Source organism: Varanus komodoensis, unplaced genomic scaffold, assembly GCF_004798865.1.
Source record: "Varanus komodoensis strain SLA01 unplaced genomic scaffold, ASM479886v1 scaffold2, whole genome shotgun sequence".
NCBI lineage: Eukaryota > Metazoa > Chordata > Lepidosauria > Squamata > Varanidae > Varanus > Varanus komodoensis.
This window is the reverse complement of record NW_025335568.1, coordinates 27,060,027-27,085,175: the sequence shown is the minus strand read 5'-3', so window position 1 is coordinate 27,085,175 and position 25,149 is coordinate 27,060,027. Positions and strand designations below refer to the sequence as shown.

Genomic DNA, 25,149 nt, shown 5'->3' with positions numbered 1-25,149 from the left:
TGGTTTGCAGTTAAACCTTGATCTAAAATTCAGTCAAGTCTGGTACTGGAAAATGCTTTTGCTACTTCAGTATAAGTTCATGCAACTGAATATTCTATCCTCAAGTGCCATAGGTATCTGGGGTGCTTTTACAATTGGCCCTTCCAAATGAGGATTCCTAGCTCTTCTGGTCAGGAAGCATTATGCAGCCATTCCTCCTCCTCCTCCTCTTCATCATCGTCATCATCATCATCAAATCATGGATTTTCTGCAGCAATCGTTTGTCTATATGAGGCTGATAACTGGCTGCATGTGCTTTCAGTTTCAGTGCAGAACTGAGATTCAAGCACTGCAGAAACAGCATTTCCTTTCCATCTTTTCTATTAATAACCTCTAGGTGGTGCTGTGGTATAATGGAATAACACACCTGCACAAGAGGAAATTACACTTTCTTTCACTTTAGTGGAAATTACACTTTCAATTAAATGCCATATTTTCCCTGCTCAAAAAAACACAAAAAAATTAAAAGTGCTTTTTAGACACAGAAGTGAAACTAGAGGATCACAATGTCATCAGAAAGACTTGTGAACAGCCATGAGTAGAGAATGATGAGCACACAATAAATACCTCATGCAGGAAGGTCCTTTGAAAAAAAGATGAATAAAATGATGGGAAAACCCCAGAAAGCTACAAGTGGAGGATATAATTATCTAGATCTTCTGTAAAACTCCTTGAATGAGGCTGCGTGATGGCATAAGGAAAACTACCCCTGGAATCAGCCAAGGTGGACTTAGGATACCAAGACTCAGTTGAGAGAGAGAACAGACTTCTGGTGCTGTAGGAAAAAAAGCACTGACCTATGCTAGAACTGTCCCATATGGCAGTTTGCAGAATACTACAGAACAGGACACTCAAATCCTAATCTCTAAAGATCTGTGGCTGTGATCAAGAAACTTGTAAGCTGGTACACCTGGTGCATCCTGAGCAAGGGATAGGCATAGATGGAGGAGACACTTTAGGCACTATACCATCCACTCTATATTCCCAAAGTTGTGCTTTCATGGTAGGACCCCAAATAAAATGTCTGTGTTTGAAATTTAGCTTGCATTCTCAAAAGTGCAGGCTGAGTTGCTTTTCTGTACGGAGAAAAACATGGAGGAACAAACAGCGAGTGGAACTGGATAATATCATGAAGGGGGAAGAGCTAGTGGCTTGGGCCAGGGGAAAAAATTGAACCCCAGACCAAAAGTGCTGGCCCAGCCCTTACTTAGAGGTTAGTTCAGCTTTGTTAATATAGGGATACTAACTTTTGCAGCTTGTTCAATGTACTCATTTCTATTTACTATTGGTCTAAGATGAATATCAATATCTATAAAACATTCAAACTCTAGTGCAATACTATGTTTACAAATGACTATTGAATTAGCTACATGGCATTTTACTTGCTTGCTCAGGGCTTCATTCCCCCCACCCCTACATACATTAGTCGTGAAATTATTCGTTCCTTTCAGATGATTTCCATATGCCTTTAAAAACTGGGTCAATTACATTTGGCAGCTGATCTTTGAAGCAATGATACAAAAACTAAATGTCAGTGATGGGCGGGGAAGCTTATTGACTAGCACGCGTCCCTTTCATCACCCGAGTTCAGACTGTACATCTTCAGACCTAGATCCAAATGACAGACCTTACTAAACAGGCAGAATTCCTCTAATCCAATCTATGCAAGTGGGGGCATGCAATGGTGGCCCGATGCAGGTGCAAAGGGATGGGGATTGGAGAGGTCATGATGTGATGGCAAGAAGAGAACGGCACTGGGTTCGGAGGCAGAAACCTTTCCCAGCCAAGCGGCTTCTGCCCATCCTGGGCCAATAGGCTTCTCAGGAGCAGCATGGCTGGCTGAAAAATGCTAGCAGTCATTGGACATTGTGCTGCCCAAATATGTGTAGGATTGTGCCTTTGGGGAATCTGTAGAAAAGAACAGCATAGGCACTCGTTATTCCCAGAATATTCTGCACAGGGCATTTACTGTATGCTCATGATTTTGTATTCACAGTTGTTAACATGAACTTTCAGTGTAACTTTTGTTTTTTTTCAAAGCCTTTTTTAATGAAATAAAATAGAAAATGAGGTATACTTTCTGGAAAATGCAATTTCTACTGGTGTAATTAATCCACTACAGAATAGCTCCAGCTATAGGTCATGAAGCAGAAAAGCAGGAAAGGAAGAATTCTTTGTGGAGAATTCAGATCTCAGTTTTGCAGCAAACCCAAAAGTAAATAGAGAGATTAACCACCTTCTGTAGAAAAACTCCCACACAGCCATGTAAATAATGAATAGTCCAAACTGAGATCTCAAAATGAACACAAAATTGCATGGAATTGGATTCTTCCTCAAATCCCTTTATTTCATAAAAGGTCCTTTCCTCACCATGGAAAGTGATTCCGATTTCAGGCTCAGAGAACAAAGGGAAAGTATCTTTCAGACCTCTCTGGGGAGGCAGTTGTTCTCAAGGTAGCCCTAGGCAGAGGCTTGTCCGTTGCTCAATCCAGCCATAGCAAATGTATAAATGAATCGGTCTGCATGATGGAGAGTGCATTTTTTAGACCGCGTGCGGCTGAGTCATCTTAACAAGGGTCACTTCTTAGCAGCATTAACTGTCATGGCAGAAAACACTCAAGGAAACCACTTTCCTATTTCGTTATTGTTCTCCCTCATTATTTTAACATTTATAGGAACTTAATCATTCTTCAGACACAAAGGCCTAACTACATACTTAAAAATGTAAGATTACCTTCAGATGCCTTTCCACACATTAATACTATATCAGGGCTTTTCTACATGAGTCATTTATTGAGAATTCTTGATTTCGCACCATGATCTTTTGCAGGTACTTCACATGACATCAACATTCACAGGGCCGCCTCCCATACTTTCCACATCTTTTTTGAAACAACTATAATGAGCTATTAAAGGGAAATCACAGTATAAAACATTACAGAATGGTGGTATGTCTCTGCGATTCTGTTGCATGAGAGCAATACAATATGATTGTGTAATGTAACTTATAGAAAAGCAGAGAAATCAAAACCCTGGAGGAGGGGGATATGTATAAACAAGTCAATCTTGAATCCGCAAAACATCTGGAACCAGAAGCCTTGGTAAAATGGTGGGTTAAAATGGGTTAAAAGCATCTTGCAGAGGAGTCCACAGTATCAGCCAGCCATTAGTATCTTCACATCCACTAAGACACTTCCAGCAGAGTTTCCTTTTCCAAGGACAGGAGTCGAAAACACTAACAACAACATGCATTTTCTGTTTTTTAGTAGAAAGCGTCCAGCTAGGAAGCAAAAATTAATCCCATGTGAAAAATGAATTTTGCAACCACTATGAAGGCTTATGCAAAACATCTTGAAATAGCTACATGTGCTATTACTTGCAAGCTGACTTCCAAATTTGTAAGGGGCCTTTTCTCAACCTGATTCAAGTAACTGTACTGAAGTCTGTTTTTTTTAATCATACTTGATGAAAAGAAACCCCTTTTTTATGTGTTCTTCAAGGAGCTGGCAACCTTTCTTCCTATATTATATACATCGACTGAACTGAGTGAGCGTTCTCCTGAGCTGCATGCAAGTCTCATGAGTTATGAAGAGTTCTGCAGAGCTGGTTCCCTGCTGGTTTGAGAGCAAATGCTACTGTCTATAGTGGAAGGACATCCTTTTCTGAGTTACCCTTCTGGTTCCCAAGAGCTGCATAGACCCGAATATGGTGAATGCTGTGCACATGTAGACTTTCCACACCAGTGAGAACCTTGCACAACTGGAGTACTTGTTAGCCTGGAAAATTGGTACACGTACATTTCTACTATGTTCTAAGCCATTCTTTTGGACACATGGAAGTCAAGGACAGGAGACATCTAATGTGGCTCTTAGACTTTGAATGGGGGACCAACGGTTACTGTTGGTAACCCAACTCCATGCATTGGCTGTATGCCTGTGTAATGAGTTCTTGGCTGCATAAGTTGTTCAACGCAAGTCCCTCAGGGCCTAGTCTGACTATCACCCCACATCTTGAGGCCATCTGATCTGGCCTATTAAAATGGTGTCAAGAAACATCTCTTCACAAAATGGCACCAATTTCAGCCATGTGCATTAGGAGGCAAACCAAAAGGTATTGTGGGTGTTCTTTTCGGGACCTGACATCATGCAGGTGCATTTGTTGCAATCACTGGAAAGCATGTACTTTATTAGGCAGGCAAATGCATCACTGGCACTTTATTTCTGTGTTGAACTTAAATTCCTGTATTACTTATTTTGCAATGAAAGCGGCTGTAACATTTATTCCAAGATGTATTGCCTAAAAGCAACACCCTGAGAAAGTGCTTATAAAAGAGGACAAGCCTGAAGCAAACTGCTTTTTCTGACATTCTGCACTGCTTAACAATGTGTCAAACTTGATGTATAAATATACATGCAATTTATTTCTGGAAATTGAAGATAATTGCTCTGTATTTGTAAAAAGGAAGGAAGGAAGGAAAAAGTGGACCTGTCCAATCTGCTTTGCCTTGTGCTGCTTCTTTTGTGGTTGTTTGGATGAAAAGGAAAAATTATGATATCCTGATTTTGTTTTTGTTTTTTATAGCGACATTTGTTTGTGGTACTTGTAAAACATAGGTGCAATGTACAACCAATGTAAGGTACTAAAAACCTGGATTTGTTTCAGTGGGATTGGAGTCAACACTGGTTTGCAAAATCAGTTTCTTCTCAGAAGGGCTATCCCAGTGCAAGTGTTTGAAGACAGTCAACATGAAACTTTACCTTGATTGTTGCTAATGGTAGAAAGGATTGTGCCTTTCTTGCTTCAGTTCCCAACCTCCTTTACCTTTCATTCAGTGTCCACTTGCTCTCTTCCTTTCTCAGTCTCCACTGCATGTGGTCCTCTTCTTTTCCATTTCCATGCCTCAACGTCTCTGTATGTCAGCATCTGGTTCCTGTTCACAGCCACCCCCTTGATGCAGACCAAGTCAGACCTCAGATGCACTGAAAATTATGTTGTTTCATATGGAACTCAATATTTGCTATCATCATATCAGCTCAGCAGAATCAGTGTCACTCTTCAGTATACAATGGGTGGGTATTGCCTGATTGACTGGTGCTTTGCATTTTTTTAATGTTACAAGGTCTTGACACCATTCAGCATGTGGAACAACATTTTCCAGGAACTTTTTCCAGAAATCTTTGATTATGTCAAAATGTTTGTATCTGGTCAAATTTTAAATATCTGGCTTGTTGGATGGGAGGCTAAACTTTTTTCTGAACTTATTCAGAAAAAGAGATCGTCTTTGGTTATTGTCATGCAATAGGCTGAAGTCTCCTTAAGGGGAAAAACAGAACAGAATTTGCAGTAAGCCCTTGCAGGACTAACAGCCTGGTACTATTGGCATTTCTGAATACAAGCTAGGCATAAATACTTCAGAGATGGTGATATGCACTCTGAAATTGTATCTTTGGCATATTAGAAAGTAAAAGACTCTAGCAAGTTTACTACTTTGGGCACATTTTAAAAGGATGATGTGCAGTTTATTTTATTTCTTCAAATTCACCCCTTGCCACACCCAAGTTACAGATATTACTACTATTGCAAATGTGTAGATACGATATAGTATCTACTATCAGTTAGTAACATTGTGTTAGTAATATTGCTTATATGGTACGATGCTTGCAAAAGCAATGCAGTGTTTTTAACATGGCAGAACCAGGAGAGTTTAAATGAGTTCTATAGAACAATAGTGGCAATTTAATTTTAGAGATGATATAAAGTTCAGAGAGTGACTGCCAAAGAAACACAATGCATAATGAACAAGCTGTCATAAGAAAATTATTATTCAAATAAAGCTGGTCTTCATTAAGTATTTATGTCCTGGAATTTTCAGAAGTAAACATTTTAATAGAAAACTTGATTTCAAACAAGATCAGGTGTGGCCCAGAATATAATGAAGAAACCTTAGACCTATTAGCCTGAGTGTTCAGAAAAAATAGGAACTGAATGACTGTATGTGTGGAATACATGTGAATATTCCTACCAGAACATGTGGACAGTACTATTACCTGTGTGGCTGATCACAGGTGTTGTTCCCATGTGATCAGCATCATCCCTGCTGCCAGGTTGCTCGTTGGGTAGGAGGTGCCCATATGATTGGTCTGTCCTACCAATGTGGACTAACAAAACCTGCAATTCTACTCTATGAAATTGTACTCATTATGACCCACATAACAGTATTGCTGAAAGAAAATGAGATCGTGATGAAGCACTCTGCGTACTGAAAGTCCTACATACATTATAAATAATTAGTGTCCCTAAAATGTCCTTCAATTGTCCTCTTAACAGTTTTAAAATATTGAATGGTCCAAAGCACTGAAAAGAAATGAGAAACTTAGGGTAGAAACTACTTAATGTGTCAATGATCTTGCAGAAATGACTTTTCTTTTTACAAAAATGTTGGCTTGAAGCCAGATTTCAACCCACTGATTTCAGCCAGTGACTGATTTCATAACTGATCTAAGTCTCATTGCTTTCAGTGTATCTACTCAAAATATGTTTAAACCTGGATCAGATACAACATTTTCCTTTCTTCTAAAACATGTATTTGAAGTTCCTTCACAACATCCTATTATTGAACACTTCTGGCCTAGCCTGAAAGTCACGATATTATTAGAAAAGCAATACATCCAGAGGTTCACATCACATGCTACCTCATTCATATTGTATAATCTTCCTTCAAGACTTCAGTGAAGAGGCCACAATTATACACACAGGAAATGTAGAACTAAAACATGAGGCACTTTAACTCTTTCTCTCCCTTTACTCCATTCTCTGGTCTCTCAGTTCTCTCCTCCAGAACCACAGCCATAGTCAGACCTAAAACCTGCATATCAGTTCAGGTTAAACTGACCCAAGTGATATCCACCATGGCAGTTTTTAAGGAAAAATTAATCTGATGCATATCACTCAGGAAATCCTATGAGAAAAACAATTCTGCTTGGTAACATGCCAGAAAGACTAAATTACATATATTTTCCTGATTATGGATTGTCACATATATTTCCGAAAATGTGATACTCTGACTAGCATGTTTTTAAATAATGTATGTGTTTTCCTTTTTTAAACCTTCTCTAGAAATATGTGTTATTGCTTATCCGTAATGGGAAACCTGATAATGTTTAGAGCATTATCCTGTGGCTTTCTGACATTGTCTGGGTGGGCCATAGGATAATTTGGAATTCCAGCTCAGATCTGTGCATCCAGATGTCTCCTCAGCCTCCTTCCCTTCCCTTCTGTGGCATTCCATCTGGAGGGCTGGAAACACCAGTGAACACCACTGCTGCACCCACTCTGGGAAGTGCAAGCCTCTGCATTCACTGACTTACCCACATCGAGGCCATTGGAATGCATCCCAAATGTATTTGAACTTTTTTTTAAATGCAGATAAAACTATGGAGTGCAGAGAGGTTATTTATTGCTTTAAAGTGCTGGAGTAATGGAATATATGCTGTTTGATTAGTTTGACTCTTTTAAAATAACAGCCTATACATAACCAGCAAGACTTTAACATATATAAACTAAGGAACTGATTAAATTGCTATTTGCTACATATGGTGAATTAAATCCATTGGGTGGTATAATTCAGTTCATTCCATCATCTGTGATAAATTTCTCAATGTGACAGGAAGGATTCAGACAAGCCATTTGTATAGCGATTAGCAGCACAATGTTATTCATGTCTTCATGGAAATAAATCCCACTTTGTTAAATGGGGTTTATCCTAGATAAATGTGTACAGGATTGCCACCACAGCTAATCATAAGCAGCTCTCAAGTGACCTGAATGGGAGGGAAGAGCTATGATGGAAGCCATGCAGCAATGCTGGAGCCCTGACTCTCTGGGAGGCCATCTAACTTGCCATCCTGCTGCCCATGGGCAGGTCCTGAAATAGAAGTACAGGGGCCCTAAGAATCTCCGTTGGATTAGCTGGCTCTTTGCCCACATGTGCTTCACCTCCTGCTGCCCCCACCAATCTGCCCATATTTTTTCCTGAAAGCAAAGGTCATCCTCTCCCCTGCCTATGCATTACTTGTTATAAATAGAGATGCATGGACAAATGAAATAAGGCGACAGAGACCTCTGAAGACACATAGACAGAGATTGTACGTTAATGTGTGCATGCGTGCAAGGAGGGGTCAATTTATTTTTTGGTCTGGTAGGACTCAGCCTTGAATCATTTTGGTATCTAGCACCACCCCTGAAGTTACCAGTAGATAACTGGAATCATCAAAGCATATGTGCCTTCTTTACCAGTTTTCTAGTAAACCATGGCGCTACTCTTCAGATAAGGTGCAATAATTTCATTGGTCCAATAGGTTCCTTTCATGATACTTACTCTCCTATCAACCTGTTTGTTTGTTTGTTGATGATGATCTGAGGTATGAAGAAGATCATCTACAGGGATGAGGACTTTTTCACCAATGGCATTCCAGTTATACAATACCCAAAGAAGATCCCTGATGCTGTGAGGAGAGCTGCCTGCAGGCTCTCTCTGATCACAGCATAGCCCATATGTGAAGGTCAAGGGTAGGGATAGCAGCTTGATGATGATTTCCTTCCATGTTTTCAGTCTACAAAGCTGGAAAACCATGTGAACAGAATTAAAGGGATGAGTCAATAACCTCTGGTCTTGGCAGGATAATAAATTTGCTTGAAGCTTACTTTGGCCTAGGGGTCATCTCTTGTGTAAACCAAAGGCTAAAGCAATTCCTCAGGTGGTTATCACAAATAAATGGAGAATAATGACATATATGTAAGATTAAAAATTCCAGAACCAAACAGGCTGAAGTAATTCACAGAGCTTTAATGCCATCCATGTTTGAGACCCTGCAGTTTCTTTGAACAGCCTGGATGTCAGAGCAAGACCCGGAGATCTGCTGAGTCACTAGTTCTCCTGGGAAATTTTGATAGCAGAACATACTGGAAGGAAGTTTGGCAGGCTTCCCTCTGCCTCATACACCAATGATATGCTGGGAAAGAGTCTAACCCAATGGAGTCCCATGACCAGCATGGGTTGTTTGTGAGGTGTCATCTCAGCAAACTACCTTTTTCAGATTGCCATTGTTAAACAATTTAATTAAATTCATTTCATCTCCATTTACAATATAATCAATGCCTCAGACTGTCAGCATATAAGTCAGCAGATAATATTAGGAAAAGGACATTAACACACTGAGAAGGAAATATATATAACTTTACAAGTTATCAAAATTAACCTGGGGGTGGTATTTTATTCATGTTTATAACCATTCTATCAAAGCTCTTTGAAGGACTAGCACATTTATTATTGGTGGACTAGAATTCACTTTAAACAAAAAGACATTTCCCTGCTTTCACTGAAAAGATAACACCAGGCACTAGTGCTGAGTTGCAGCCATTCATTTCAGCAAGGCTTAACCAGAAGACAATGCAGGTTAAGTATTGGTAATACTTCACTGTATTCCTTCAGACAAGAAACTGTAATGATTTGTGTAAATATATCTACTTATTCAGTACTAAATGGAGCATGGCAATGGTTGGGCTCAAGGGCTCTTTCATGCAACATTTACATTTATTTATGGAATGCAGCCTACGAGTTGAGTTTTTAGCCACTGGCAAAGAAGGACCATCTGGCTGTTGGGTCCTGCAAAACCAGTTCCAGTTCCCGTGTTCCATTTCCACTTTGCCTGCGAGGCAGAGCCCTGACTGATTCTTGCTGTCAGTACTGCTCCTGCTGGCCCACACCTCAAGAGGTTAGGGTCTTCATTATGAGTTGTTGCCAGGGTCAACATTTAGCCTTGGATAAGATGTATCTTTGCTTCTATTTGGAACATATGATTTATTTTTTCAACTCTTAGAAATGAATTATCGGGTTGGTGAACATGATTGTCGGAATTTCTTAATTCCAAATGTTTAGGCTGTGATCCATTGGGGATGCCATGAGCCTTCAAACTAGGAGGATTATGGGCAACCCATGCAGGGCAGGAAGAGTGTGGAGGTGATTGTGACCTCTGTTATGCCTCCCACCCCGAAAATATTTAGATTGGGGGAAAAGGGGGCTGGAACACTGCCAGGAAACTTGTATCCCAGTACAGCCCATTTCCTCCCCTCCCAGTCTCCTTTGCCTCTTCTCCAAGGCCTCTCTTATGACATCGGAGAAGCAGTTGATGTGGTTCTTCCCACAAAGGCTGCAATGAGGGCTCGGGATCTGAGTGTCGATCCCCTGCTCCAAGGCCAGAGCAATTTTCCAAGGGCCATGGAATCACCCTGTTAAAGTACAATATGGTGCATGTTTGAATGGGAAAAGGTTCTACTACTCCCAGAGTTCTGTGGTCAGCCATTCTGGCTAAGAATTCTGGGAGCTGTAGGACATTTATTCTTTCTAAATATGTACTGGATTGTACTATTAGTAGATTATCTTAAAATACTCTTTGCATGTAAGTTATCGTGAGCAACATCAAGAAAGGCTTTTTTGACTAAAGAAGAGGTAGAAATGCTGTTAATAGGAATAATGATCATTAATTATATTATTAGTATTAATATTTACCATGGGCAGCAGCACATGAATAGATTATGATTATGGCAAAGATGAATGCATCCATGGAGGGTAAGCATAGCAAACCCTACTACGAGAGCAAAATGAGATATCACTTTTAGAGGTACTGCACCTCTGAAAACCTAATGCTATGGGCAAATAGGGATGGCCGTGACTTTCATGCCCTAATTCCAAGCTTCTCCCATCTGACTGGCTGCTGTTAGAAAGCAAATCCTGGACTAGAAGGATCTGCGCTTGTTTGATTTGGCCAGACACTTCTTAAGTTATTAGTGATAGGAGCAAAAGAACAATTGGTTATCACTAATCTTTGCATTGTTTAAAATCTTACTCCTGATGCAGCTGCCAGCCTTGTAAGAAAGCATCCTTTGAGGGTCCTTGTAAAGGATCCTTGATTGGTTCAAGAATGCAGTGTCTTTGCTTTTTATCCCTGTGATCTGAACTTAATGTTCCAAAAGGTTTATTTCAGGCATAGGCTGTTGGTATTAGTAGTTTAGATTGTTTTTCTCTACTTTCTTTTATTCAAAGTTTCACTAGATGGCAGGATTCCACTATCTTTTGTGAAACAACAGATACAAGACATAGAGAGCTTTTTTCTTTTTCTTTCTTTACTCAAAACAACAACAAACCTACCTATAAATTACAAAAATGTTTCATGGTAAGGTTGGTTTCATGTTTATGAAAAATCTGATCTAGTTTTTTCATAGAGAATGACAGGCAATATTCCTTGACTAAGCAGATTTAACTGTTCTAACAGAGTTAGAAACATATAGTTCCAAATAATATTTTATGTATTTGAAAAACAAACTGATCTAAAGGGTTTCAGCAAGTATTAATGTTTCTCTTGGAAGTCTTCCAGCTAGCAGAATACATCATATTGCTAAATAGTTGTTTCACAGAAATATGAGACAATGAAAGCTCTTCATTATTCTTATTTCTTTTATTGGAAACAAGCTGTATTCAAGTGCATAATCTTGAACTTATACATGTTTACTTAAAAGGTAATTTTACTGAATTAAATGATACTATATCTTGCGCAGGGACAGCATATGGCTATGCTGCGAGATCTTAAGCATGCTTATTTTGAAATAAATCTCACTGAGTTTAGAGAGTCTTATTTCCAAATAAGTTTGGATAGAGTTGCATTGGAACTTCCTTTTAAGTAGACATGGAGGATTAGACTGCCTCATAAGTTCAAGTTATCCTTCAAGATTTAAGGTAATGAATCCTAAACCTTACCGTCTCAAACGTTATGTATATAGAATTGTTGAACTGGGAAAAATTGTTCCCCAGATACAACACAATGCCTGCCATCCTCATTAATTTTTTTCTCATATATATATAAGAAAATGCAAAATATTCCTACGAATAGCTTCTAGATGCAGAAGATTTCACAGCAACATGTTAAATTTCTTACATGATTCATAAAGTGGATCCCAAATATTTAATTACCATCCATGAAATATATACCAGAACATAACCACTATCCCATAAAGCCAATTCTAGAGAGTGTGAGTTTGTTTAAAACTTCATGTTCACGTTTTTCCTCGAAACAGTAGGCATGATTTTCTCTCACTGTCTCTCCCAGGCATGCGTTTCTTCCTTTGCCAAGACTAGAGGAAAAGTGTCACAAATCTTTCATCAAAGGAGGGTTTGCTACCTCAAGAACCAGCCCTTGCTGTACAGAGTTCTTTCAACACCATTCAGCAACTTCAACAGGAGCTCAAAACAATCAGCGTCTCAGAGGACCTGCATATTTATGTGCAGGAAGAAAAAAAAATCTCTATACTGTTTGATCATGGTAAGAAAGGTTAGGAAATGTTCATGTTCTTAAAATTAAACATGATGTTTGCTAAGAACACATGGGGAATACCACTGCATATTTAAAATGAGTGCTGGAATAAAATTTCATTGAGGTTTTAAAACTGCAAATATCACACACACGCCTTTCCACTGACAACACCGCATCTTACAGAAAACTTCCCTGTCCTTTTCACACTGATAAAGGCAGTGAAAGCCTGCGGTTGTCCTACCTTGGCAATCTGCAAGGGCTGCTTTTCTTCCTTGCCCCCTTGAAGTCTGAAACCCCAAGGTGCTCCTCCAGTCATGGTGATACAGATATAATCCCCGGTACCCATTTTCTTCCTGGGGAGGGTCAGGCAGCATTCATTTGAAGGAGTGATTTGCCTCGCTTAAAAAAGGAAAGATCCCAGAAGCCGTGGATGTTGCCTGAATCTGGAGACTGCCTCCCAGATGGTGTTCGCAGGAGAGGAGCGGCTGACCCAGTCCTGCGGATGCTGCCTGTACGCGGCACTCTTGTAACGTACCCACTTTCTGAGACGGAGGGAGCTCTCCCAGACCGAGGGAACAGCCCACTCAGCTTGCGTCAGTTTCGCTCTGCTCTCAGCCCACCTTCACAGAGAAGCAAAATAATGCTGAGGAAACAAAATACAAATGGAAAGGCCTTGGCCGAGAGTGGGGTATGTGGGAAGGGGGAGGCTATATTTAAACCCAAGTGCCTTTTTCCTGTGACAGCTAAATCAAAACATCACAGCAGCGGACTTGTGAATCTCCCAGCCGTGGTTTAAGATGGAGAGTTTACTTTTGTAAATGGTACCAGACTTGTTAAACTATCATCACAGCACGTTTTGTGTTCTTGTAATCCAAACAAAGTGTCAGAGGAAAAGAGGGGAATTTCTCCCACCCCAGTTCACTGTGCATGATACACTGTACTGAAACATGCCACAGAAGATGGCTTAGCAAAAGTGTTAGGCACATTTGTGACATGATTATAGTGATCAAGTGATGTAAAACATGTATCTTTTTCTCCCTATGATAGTTTTGCTCTATCGAGTGCTCCTCGACCCAGAGCTTTCACTTGAAGCTCAGGTGACAGCGGTGGCGAGGAGCGCTTTCTTTCAGCTTCAGCTGATCCATCAGCTGCGCCCCTATCTGGAGAACGACTGCCTAGCGACAGTGACACACGCATTGGTAACTTCCCAATTAGACTTCTGCAACATGCTCTATGTGGGGATGCCCTTGAAGACGGTCTGGATACTTCAATTGGTGCAAAATAGAGCTGCCAGGCTACTGACGGGGACTGGGCATTATGTTCACATGACTCCAGTTCTCCGTCAGCTTCACTGGCTCCCCATTGAATTCCAGGCCCGATTCAAGGTGTTGGTTATTACCTATAAAGCCCTTAACGGCTTGGGTCCTGGTTACCTAAAGGAGCGCTTACATCCATACGTGCCCTCCGGCTCCTTGAGATCAGTGGGAGAGGCCCTTCTCCGGGAACCTTCCGTGAAGGATATTAGGAGGGTAAGTGCCCAGAGGAGGGCTTTCTCTGAGGCGGTGCCCAATCTATGGAATGCGCTCCCTAGAGAGGTCTGCCTGGCGCCGTCGTTATATGTTTTTCGGCGCCAGGCCAAGACCTTTTTATTTAAACGGCATTTTAATTGTTAGCTTATTTATTGATTTTATATCTTTGGTCAGGACGTTTCCAATTATATTGTTTTTATATGATTATATGTATTTATTTATTGTTGTAAGCCACCCCGAGGCTTCGGCGAATGGGGCGGCATAGAAGTTTATTAAATAAATAAATAAATATCAAAGCAGAAAGTATCTAGGATAGTGCCACAATTGCTTTTCTTCCATCCTGAGGTGAGAAAGCTACAAAATGCATCTTTTGCATGCAAAAATGCAAGTGGGCCTTAAAATTCATAACTGCTCAGTATGTTGCAGTCAGACAGCCAACAGGTATGACTGAACAAAAGGTAGCTTCACCTGAAGGTATATCGGAGGCTGTTTAGCGATATCTGACAGCTTGCTTCTTAAGCACAACCCTGTCTTGGCTGCTACCAGTTGCCCTTGGGCAAAACCAGTTGCTGTCCAGAGAGATCCATAGGAACATACAGGAGCTCTGCTGGGTCAGACCCATGGTCTATGTAGTCCAGTATTTCGTTCACGCAGTGACCAGCTTATGTTCTACTAAGATGAGACATGAAGAAAAATGTCTCCCTGTTCACTTTCTTCACACCAGGAATGACTGTGTACACCTCTAACATGTCCCTCTCACATATCCTTTTTCTAAGCTAAACAATCACAAATATTGTGGTTTCTCCTTGTGGGGAGTTGCTCCAACCCCTTGGCTATTTTCATTTTCCAGTTCTGCACTTTTCCAAACTATATAATATCTTTCTTTGGTGGCAGTGATCAGAATTATACAAAGTATTCAAAATGTGGTCATACTACAGATTTGTGTAAGGGGAGTATGATTCTGGCAATTCCTGCTGTAATTACACCCAATTTTTTTTTACACCAGCCATGCACTGGACCAATATTTACATCACACTGTCCGTCTCAGAACAGTTTCCCAGTTAACCTTTGCTAGTTCAGATCCAATCAGTATATACTTGAGGTTGGGATCCAGTCAAATGTCACTGCTGGCTTGCTTCCATTAACATTGCATGGTCCTGTCCACTAACCTGCATGGGCAAAAAAAGGGTTAATACCATAGACAAAATGAGCCTGTCCCTTTTCTCCTCCCATCAGACAACACCAGACTGGATCAAAATTAGTTGACCTTTGAAATCAATGAGACAAATTATGTCTGAAGTTATAACTGAAGTCCAATTGATCTCAATGGAAATAAAGTACAATTAACTTAGTCTGGATCCAACAGACTGGCTGGGTTCACAGTTCACAGCAAGCAACTTATTTATTTATTAAAACATTTTTATGCCGCCCCATTCACCGAAGCCTTGGGGCGGCTTACAAACAATAAATAAAAGCAATTATAATATAAATTACAACAGATATAAACATTAAAAATCCAAAAAATACAATATAAAATAAGCCGCCCTGGCCAGATAAGATCAAAAAATATTAACAGTTAAAATGCCGCTTAAATAAAAAGGTCTTCGCCCGGCGCCGAAAAGCAAATAACGACGGCGCCAGGCGGACCTCTCTAGGGAGCGCATTCCATAACTTAGGCGCCACCACTGAGAAAGCCCTCCTCCGAGTACCCACCCTCCTAATTTCTTTCACGGAGGGTTCCCGGAGAAGGGCCTCTCCCGCTGATCTCAAGGGGCGGCTGGGCATATATGGATGTGCCTGACAGATGATCAAGTGATTTCTCTGCTTGCATGGTTTCCACCCTCTTCACTACCACTGTTGGCATGTATGCCATCAGCCACTCCCCTGAAATTCAATCCCATACTGGATGGCTAGAGTAGCTCTTGCAGCTGCCAAACCTTCCAGATGTCAGGATCAGGGCAGCTCCAGGACAACATCCACTGGCCTACTAGCAGAATAATGGCTTTGGTAGCTGCGGAATTTGTCCCTGCCTCTGCTGCAGCTGCTAGAGCCCCGATGAACACCACCTGGGAGCCCTGGGGAAGAGCTATATAAGGGCAGGCACTGCCCTCTAGGTGCTGCCTCAGGCCAGTCTCTAGTGTGCTGTAGCCCATTCCCACACTTACATTCTGTTGGACCTGTTTTTGCTCAAACCTTCTCCTTGTTGGGCTGTCCTAACCTTTTTCTGTTCTGGCTACTTTCTTGTTTATTGGACTACCCTCACCTTGCTTCGTGGCCTACCCCCCTTTCTGACGTTGGCCCAGAAGTGCCCAGAACTGCAAAGGATGCCTCCTTAAGAGGAACTTCCTGACTCCATTTGCTTGTCACCCCAAAAGAGAAAGGGGATTTTGGATATTAGACTTGAGGATTCGTGGAATATGTCTATATGCTCATGCCATTTGTTTCACAAAGTCAAATTCAGTTCAAGAATGTGAATGCTTGATTCCCACAAGAAAAGGGTTTAAAAACAGCCGTCATAGTCCTACCTTCTTTAGGAATATTTTTGTATTATTATTAAGCTAACATAATTCCAATTACTATATATGACTTCCTTAAATGTTATTTATTGGTACATCGTGTTTTTACGGTTAGCTTTATCTCCTTCCACATTCTTTGCATCTTTGGGGATTTCTGTATCACTGTTCATAAATAGGAAGGACTTCATTGCACACATCAGCAGCTGTCTTATTTGTGAATGTTATGAGAGAAAGACCAAATATGCACATTAAAACTAAGTTTCAGGAGGATGCATTTCATAAAACCATAAATTACTGAGTCAGATCCATGTTTTTTTTTGGTTGAACTGCTGTTTTGAATGCCCTTGTGCCCTTGCCTCCAGCTTGAAAATACAAGATTTGCAGAATAAAGATGCAACTTTAAAATGAAAACTGGCCAGCTAATATACTTCTGAATGGCACAAGGATACAAAGATGTTGCTCCAGTTTCATTCCAGAGATAATACTGGAAGCAAGCCCCTCTTGGGCACTGCTCTAACGTGCCTGCATCATCTGGACGGACCTTTAAAATTTTACATCTACTCATTTAGGTGCTGCACATTCACAGAGACATTGACGTAAGCTGCCTTTATTTAGGCCATGTGCATTGATTTTGCTGCACATCTTACCTTTCTATAAGATAGCAGAGCAGTAAGGTGTGCTCTCTGCAGGTAAAGCCAGATGTTCAGCACTGGAGGACATACCTATCCCCCCTTCTGGTGGAATGGAATGTTTTCATTGCTTTCCTCACCTTCTTTCCTGCTATGCATTATGTTTAGGCTACTCTGATGAACTCTGAATGACGCCACCCTTGAAAAGTGTCTGAAGCTTCACCTGGTGCAAAATCTGGCAGGTAGACCGCTAACCAGGGCACAGTATAGGACATGTATTTTGAGAGACCTACAGTGGTTGTTGGTTTCTTTCCAGGTTCATTTTAAGGCACTGCTTTTAATCTTTTAAGCCATAAATGGCTTAGTACTTGGCTATCTAAAGAAATGCCTGTCTCATTTTGAACTTGCCTGGTTTATTAAGATCCACAGGAAAGAATATTATCCAGTGAGGCCCATTTGTCAAACAGATGAAAGGGCTTTCTCCAGTGTGGAACGCTGTCCCTCAGGAACAATGCTTCTCCCCCACTCTCTTGGCTTTTAGAAAGGGTACGAAGACACATCTTTTAATGTTTTTAAATTATAGTTTAAGGTTTTCATGTTTTACTGCTTCTAAAATCTTTGGGGAGAGGTTACTGCATTTGAGTGGAATCCTGTGTGAGCTATTGCATGCTGTGTTGGCCAGAAGCAGGCAAACTCATGAGAAGAAGCAGAGTCTCTTCCTACATTTTGCAATTGAGAGCTATGCAGGCCTTTTGACCCCTCCAGCTCACATACTCACCTGGAAGCAGAGCTGCTAAGGGCCTTGTGGATCATGTAGATCCATGACTCACCATTCCCCCTCTCCCTTTTCACCCTGGGCCTCTTTGGAGGGTGCTGTTGAACCCTTGGAAGAAGAACTCCCATGGTGCTTTCTGTGGCAGCTAGGGATGGGACAGGAGAAACCCTCAGTTGGGATTCACAGTAGAGAGGGAGCCCAGCTCTTGTATGTTATGGCTGCTTAGATAGATTTGTCCAATTCTGAGAAGGAGGTGGACGGACAGAGTTGGGCAGATGCCTTGGCAGTTTCAGGGTCACATGGTGAAGATTCTCAGAGTGTGAGAATATGGCTGGAGACATTTCAGAACTGGGTGGGAAGGAGATTGAGGGGAAGTATTTTGGCATGATACTGTCACTTCTTGATCTGCTAGTTTAATAAGACCTTTGAATGTTGATGATGTTACTTTTTGCTTTCAGTACCATCAACATTCACATCTTCTTTCCTAATAATGCAACTGGGGTTTCATTTTCATTGTTTTCTGATAAACAGATAATACTTGTATCTTTTTTTGTTTTGTGAGTCATCAATTTTTTCTTTTCAAGCACTTCGGTGGGCAACTTGCTTCTGCTGTAACTGAAATGTGCTTTTGATTCGATTCTCCATTTACCTGAACTATATTGCCCTCTTGTTCACAGAGAGATCCCATGATATTTCCTAGACTTCCCAGGCTAACTTCAGCTTCCTTTTCCAGAGATTTTTTTTTCTTGAGCTGACAGCCTCAATTCGGTTTCTATGTAGTTACTCTTTGGTATATTAATGACTGCTCTTAGGTAATGGCAGTTAATTGCACTTTGGTTTTGGTGCACTTCAGTTCTCTTTGTTGTTCACACCAAATATCAAATACTCCCCACAAATATGGATGCATGTGTTAGAAACCACATTGTATAGTCAAGTAACTATTTTAGGGGTTTCTCTGACGTTTTACTAGCTCCACTAACACATCTCTTCCTTCAAACTGCCCAGATTGAGCAAATGTAATCCAACCAGACTCTTGTACATTTAAGTTTCCCGCTGCATATCTGTAGTTTGCAGGAATCATGATCACTCAGTGGTGACATAAGGAAATTCCACACAAAATCAAACCTCTCTTGTGCAAAACTGAAAACTTCACCCTACTGAAAGCCTTCAGCCTGCTATTGCAGAGCTAAATGCCAAATGAGGCAAGGTAAGAAGGCACAAGAGAGCTAGCTTTTTCAGTTGAGGCATGCAAGAGAGGCTCACAGGGCACCTATGTTATGATCCCTTAGACTAGGGGTCCTCAAACTTTTTGAATAGGGGGCCAGTTGAAAGGCTGCGGTGACCATCGCAGGCTGGTGAGGTAGGGGCACCTGGGGGTGCGGGCCGGTGAGGAGATGTCGGGTACGTGTGCGGCAGTGGCTCACTCACTCGGAGATCTCCCAGAGAGTCCAAAACCATCTCCAAGCGAGCAAGCCACTACCTCCCTGCCCATGCTGCGAGGCAGCAGCGAGCGCGCGCGTATGGGAGGCAGGCGGCAGCAGCAGCTTGCTCACTTGGGGACCATCTCCAAGCGAGCAAGCCACCACCTCCCCGCCTGCAGAGCAAGCGTGCAGGGGCAGCGAACGGCGGCGCAGGCTGGATGGATGGCCATGGAGGGCCGGATCTGTCCCACGGGCCATAGTTTGAGGACCCATGCCTTAGACACTAGACGAAGACCTTTTCATTTTCCCAGGCATCTTACAAATTATTTTAGTGCTTTTAGATCATTGCACTTTTATTGTTGCTTTGGAACTATTCTTAGCAGACTTATATATATCTACATTGTTTTGGATGGATGTGTGCTACCTGTTCACAGCATTTGAGTCTCAACTCCCTGTGGTCTGATTTTAAAACTAGGCTAGGATGACAGTTCCCCATTAGGTGCAACCTTATTATAACACTGCAATAAATAGGGAAATCTTGCTCAACCTTGCATGATAAATGTCACCTGCAAAGATGTTTTCTTCTGCAGAAAAGGAATGGGACCTCTGTTCACCCTAAAAGTGTGTGGAATGACTTTATATTTTTCCCCTCCATGTTTAAAAATATACTTATATTAAATGCATAAACTTCCCACAGTTCAACAGGCTTCAACAAAAGTAGACCAGATGTCTACATAAGTATACATTCTAAGATGGTATCGAAATGCCACCTGTTCAATGTTGAAAGAGTTGCATTTTGGACATGATCACTTGACCTTCCAGTGTTGTAATGAGTCTTTTATCTGGCAGAAGGATATGGAAAATCAATTTGTGCTGACCATTTGTTAATTTCCATGAATCAGGTAAATAATTTAAAAGACATGTACATCAATGCATATTAAAAACTTTCTAGCACATAACTTACTGGGGTAATAACTTTTCCTGCAAAAGAAGCAACTGTTGGACATTGCCAAAACTTACACTTAAAAGAAGCATTAGATGCAATGTACTGGAAACAATTAGCTGAATTAGACAACCCCATATTAAGGAGACTTTGCAGCATTTGATACACACAGAACTGCATATGTCACAGTCTATGATCCATAGATGCAACAGGTATAGATGCCAAGCAGCAATTGACTGATAAAGCAAAATAGGACAATCCAATTTTCTATTCCATTCCAGCTTAAAATCCTTTATGTAATATTTATTTACCAATAGCAACTATTTATAGATATGGATTATGAGTTACTTTGTCCGGCCAGCCTCACTAAATTTTTCCAGTAATGATGGAGACTCTGATTTTGTAAAAGTGGCCAGGCCAGGCCTAGAGACTAATAGGTGCTGTAGTTGCTTGTACAGTGGTACCTCGGCTCACAAACACCTCAGTTCATGACCAAATCGGGTTGTGAACAGAAATTTCAGAAATTTTTTTGCCTCAGGTCGCAAACTCCGCATTAGGTGACGACCACAATCATGCCCATCTTCCCTGCATGAGCGTGACCGCGATTGTACTCGGGGTGGGGGGAGATGGCCATGATCGTGCTTGGGGGCTGGGGGGAGAGGGCCGCAATCTTTGTTGTTCTTTGTCACTTTGCTTCAAATTTTTGTGATAAAAAAAATAGTTACAAAACAGATTAACCTTATTTACATTGAACCTTATGGGAAAATTTGACTTGGCTGTCAAGCAATTTGGGTCATGACCAGAGTTGTGGAACGAATTAAGTTTGTGAGCCAAGGTACCACTGTATTTTGATTAATTTTAAATGCAAATTTACCCCAACCTCCAAAACATACATACATCAATTAATATTGATAGAAACAATATTCATAAGGATGGATGTTACTGCATCAGTTCTAGGCTCTGACACTAAATTATATCAGTTAACCAAATGAGCAAGTGTATAATGTTCCTGTCTTCTGGCCCCGAAGCAGCAGTAACTACCCTGAGGGTGGAGCTAACTCTTTTTGGATGACAAGGGAGGACAGCAATTCAGTATGGAATCAACTTCATGGCATGAACAATTTTTCTCCTAATTATCTGGCTTCCTAACTCAACTGGTCTTTGCTAATGACCTCTGCAATGATCCTTTTGTGTCACTGGCTGTCCCCTTTTAACATAATACTGTATCAGAAGCCCTTTGTCTTGCCCTGCTTGGAAAGCAAAGAAAAAGTGGGAAAGACTGGCCTTCTGCAGTCCAGTGGTTCTTAGTTTTTAGATAAATGCTATAGTATAGATAAATCTGTTAACATAATGTTCTTTAATATTTACAAAAACATATGCTTTTTAAAATTATTTACCTGCAGTTTGCAACCCAGCCATACCTAGAAAGTCTTATTTGGCAGGATAAAAAATGACCACTCATCAGTAGCACCTACCAGTTGATTAAGGATAAATATTGCCTTATCTGCCATAAAAACATTTTCTTAACAAGGTCAATGCATCATGAGAAAAGAGATCAAAATTTAACCAACATGAAATTATGTGCCACTTATCTCTAACAGCAGAAACTGTGGAAGGAACCCTTCGTGTTCTTTTTGGCTGGAACCGAATGTCATCTCTTTAGAGAAAAGTACATCTTACGTTTTTCTTATACTATACTTTGAACTTTGTGAACTGCTATAGCACTTTGGCTAATGAGTATTATATAAATGAAATACATGAACTGAAATGACCATGCCAAGCACCCACCACTTCCTCCACCTGGTCCCACACAAAAGCTTTTCTCATTGTAAGGGTCTGAGCCCAGAAACAAGGACAGCTAGATTTCAGGGAAAGGGGGAATGGTTACAGCAGAAAACAACTCAGCACTACTTTCTGGCAGTGGCTTTTGGTGTTACATCATTTAAATAAATGTATCTATAGAGAGAGTCTACTATTGCTGTTGTTGTTACCATGGCTATTACTGTTATTATTTCCCTTTTCTTTTCAGGTTTGGTAGAGCTGAGTGTTTGAAGACATGGTTCTGCCACTGTTACAGGTAGTTCTGCCCACAGTTTCCACGAGAAAAAGACCATGTCATATCTGGCAATGCAATAGCACATACAATATTTCATCATGTATCTCATGTAAACTGTGGTGGTTGTTTACAAAACAGGATTCTGTGCCAAATGTGTTATGCATGAAAGGGAGTGACTGAGAGTTTAAACCTGTGTGATCTAAATTCAACTCTGGCATTATTTAGGTATGAGGGACAGTCTCCTTCCCTCCCACTACACACCCCTACCTGTATTTCAGATCATATGCGACGGTTACTCAGGAATATCTACATCTTTTGTTATTAGAGGGAGTATAGAAATGTAACCACAAAAATGCTCTTAAAATACACTGCTTATGTCCAAGAGCAGTCCTTTAAAACTTGGTTTTTATATCTTGTCTTCCAACTCTAAAATCTATTTCAACCTCTTACATTTTTCCCTTAATTTACCATCTCATGCTGAACACTTGGGGGACACACCTTTAATCCTTTCAGCAATTACTCAAATAGTCTGCATTCTTGTCCTATGGTACCCCTGGAAAATAAAGGCGGGATTTAATTTAGTTCCAGACCACATATTTTACTCTTTTTAAAAAAAACTGAGCACAACTTTGAAAATATCCTCAGAGGGTTTTTTTTAAGAAGAGCAAAATATGTAATCTGAAAATGGAGCTGAGCCCACAGTGGATGCTTTTAACTATCACATAGAGTCAGAAAGAACTATTACAATGGTCAGTGCAAAGAAAGAAAAAATGAGAACAGAAGAGGAAAAACAGGAGACTTTTTCTAGAAGATCCAAGAAATAAAATTCAAACCCACATTAGGAATGCTGAAAGACCAAGAAAGGAACATATAAGCTGAGCAGGATAAAATAAAGACAAGATGGAAACAATATATAGAAGAAAACATGAAAAAGAGATGACAAGAAGCTACTGTAAGGACAGAATATAGACAAAAGGCATCAGACAAGGGTGTGTTTTATCTTCCTGTCTTTCAGTCTGTGCACAGAGCTTAATTGGACTAAGCTCAGAAGAGGCAGGAGTAAAAATCAGCAGAAGATGCATCTGTAATTTAAGCTATGCAGACTATACCGGCAGAAAGGATCAATGAATTGAAAAGAATTCTGATGAAATTGAAAGAAGAAAGTGCAAAAACAGGACTGCAGCTGAACATTGAGAAAACAAAAATAATGACCACAGGAGAATTACCCAATTTTCATGTCAACAATTAAGAAATTGAAATTGTGAAAATTTTTGCATACATTGGTTCAATCAACAATTCAAAGGGAGCAATTCAAAGGAGACTGAGACTTGGCAGGGCAACAATGAAGAAATTAGAAAAGATCGAGTATAAAGATATTTCACTGGAGACCAAAACCAAGATCATCCACACTATATTGTATTTCCAGCTCACTACATGTAAGTGTGAAAGCTGAGCAATTAAGAAAGCTGACAAGAAAAAAACCTGATGTCTTCAAAATATGGTGCTTGGAGTGAGTTTTGAGAACAGAAAGAGAAATAAGTGGGTTCTAGATAAGATCAAACCAGAACTTTCTCTGGAATAAAAAAATGACAAAAGTGAGTCTGTCATACTTTGGATGCACCATAAGAAGGCAGGACTCACTGGAGACAACAATCATGCTAGGGAACGTGGAAGGCTGAAGAGGAGGAGGAGGAGGAGGAAGAAGACCAGCTATGAGATGGACTGATGCCATAAAGGAAGCCTCAGCCTGGAGTTTACAGGAGCTGAGCAGAGATGTCACGTACAGTACAGGACACTGTGGAGGGCATACATTCCTAGGGTTGCCATACCTTGGAGATGACTTGAGAGCATGTTGACTTGATGTCAACAACAAAGGAAGGAGGGAAGGAAGGAGAGAGAGAGAGAGAGAGAGAGAGAGAGAAGCATGCTAACAGTGGCTGGAGTACAACTAGGTAATTTCATAACCTGGGCTTAATGGTCTATGGGGTGGGCAACTTGCTGCCCCATGCCCTCATCACCTGCCACTGTCTGAATTGTGGGCTCCTGGCTTTACCCCCAAGGTCCAGCGCTAGCTGCACCACCAAACAACGGGGTCGAATGACAACGAAAGGCAAGAAACAGCCTGTGACAATTCAGGGGAAACACTGCTTGCAAAATAGGCACTGATAGCATTCAGAAGAGCAGCAATTGGGGAAAATCGTCTTTGAGATGCTGTAAGATTGTCCGTGGCTTTTCCTGCAACAAACTAACACAACTAGCCCGATGCAGTCTACCACCACCCTCGCCCAGCCACGGCGTACTGTATTTTTTATTTATAGTCTTTTTTGCTGCTCTTTTTTTCCTCCTGCGAGAAACCCAAGCCGGCTCCATTTTATCCTTGCAACAGCCTAGGAGTCAAAAGCCACCCCGAGAACTTCCAGATCTGAAGGGTGCCGGTCTGACACACTGGCCTCTTAAGAAGCGTGTCCTCCCTCGTGAGAGAACATCGATCTGTTCCCACGTGGCCTCCCGCCCTTTTCTTTGGCAATCCCTTCTTCCCTTGCGAATCTCTGCCCTTCTTGCCTGCCTGCTTGCCTGCGCTCATTCCCTATTATTTCCTTTCTCCCTTTCCGTCTCTCTTGTCTCTCTTAGCGCTTAGCTACTGGAAAGCGGCAGGACAAGGGCAAGACGGCTTCAGCCGCGGCACTGCGCATGCTCCCCGGCTTCCGGGCTCTCTTTCGGGCCACGCTCGCAGCCTGACGGACAGCTTCTCCCTCTCCTCTGACGCCAGCTCAGAGCGTGGCGGCGGCGCGCGCTCCCGGGCCCAGCCAGCTGTGGCCTCGCCGCGCGCTCCCGCCTGCACTGTTAGACGTGGCAGTTCACCGAGCGCTCCCAGG

At 41.3% G+C, this 25,149-nt stretch overlaps 1 protein-coding gene across 1 annotated transcript in view; it reads right to left on the bottom strand.

Moving 5' to 3' along the window:
• SYNPO2 (synaptopodin 2) overlaps nt 1–12,968 on the bottom strand; it is a 117,580-nt gene extending 104,612 nt beyond the window's left edge. Inside the window, exon 1 of the mRNA XM_044428627.1 lies at nt 12,646–12,968. Coding sequence (XP_044284562.1) covers nt 12,646–12,750 — 105 coding nt within the window. The 5' untranslated portion in view covers nt 12,751–12,968. The remainder of the gene's footprint in view (nt 1–12,645) is intronic.
• Between the last annotated feature and the right edge of the window lie 12,181 nt (nt 12,969–25,149).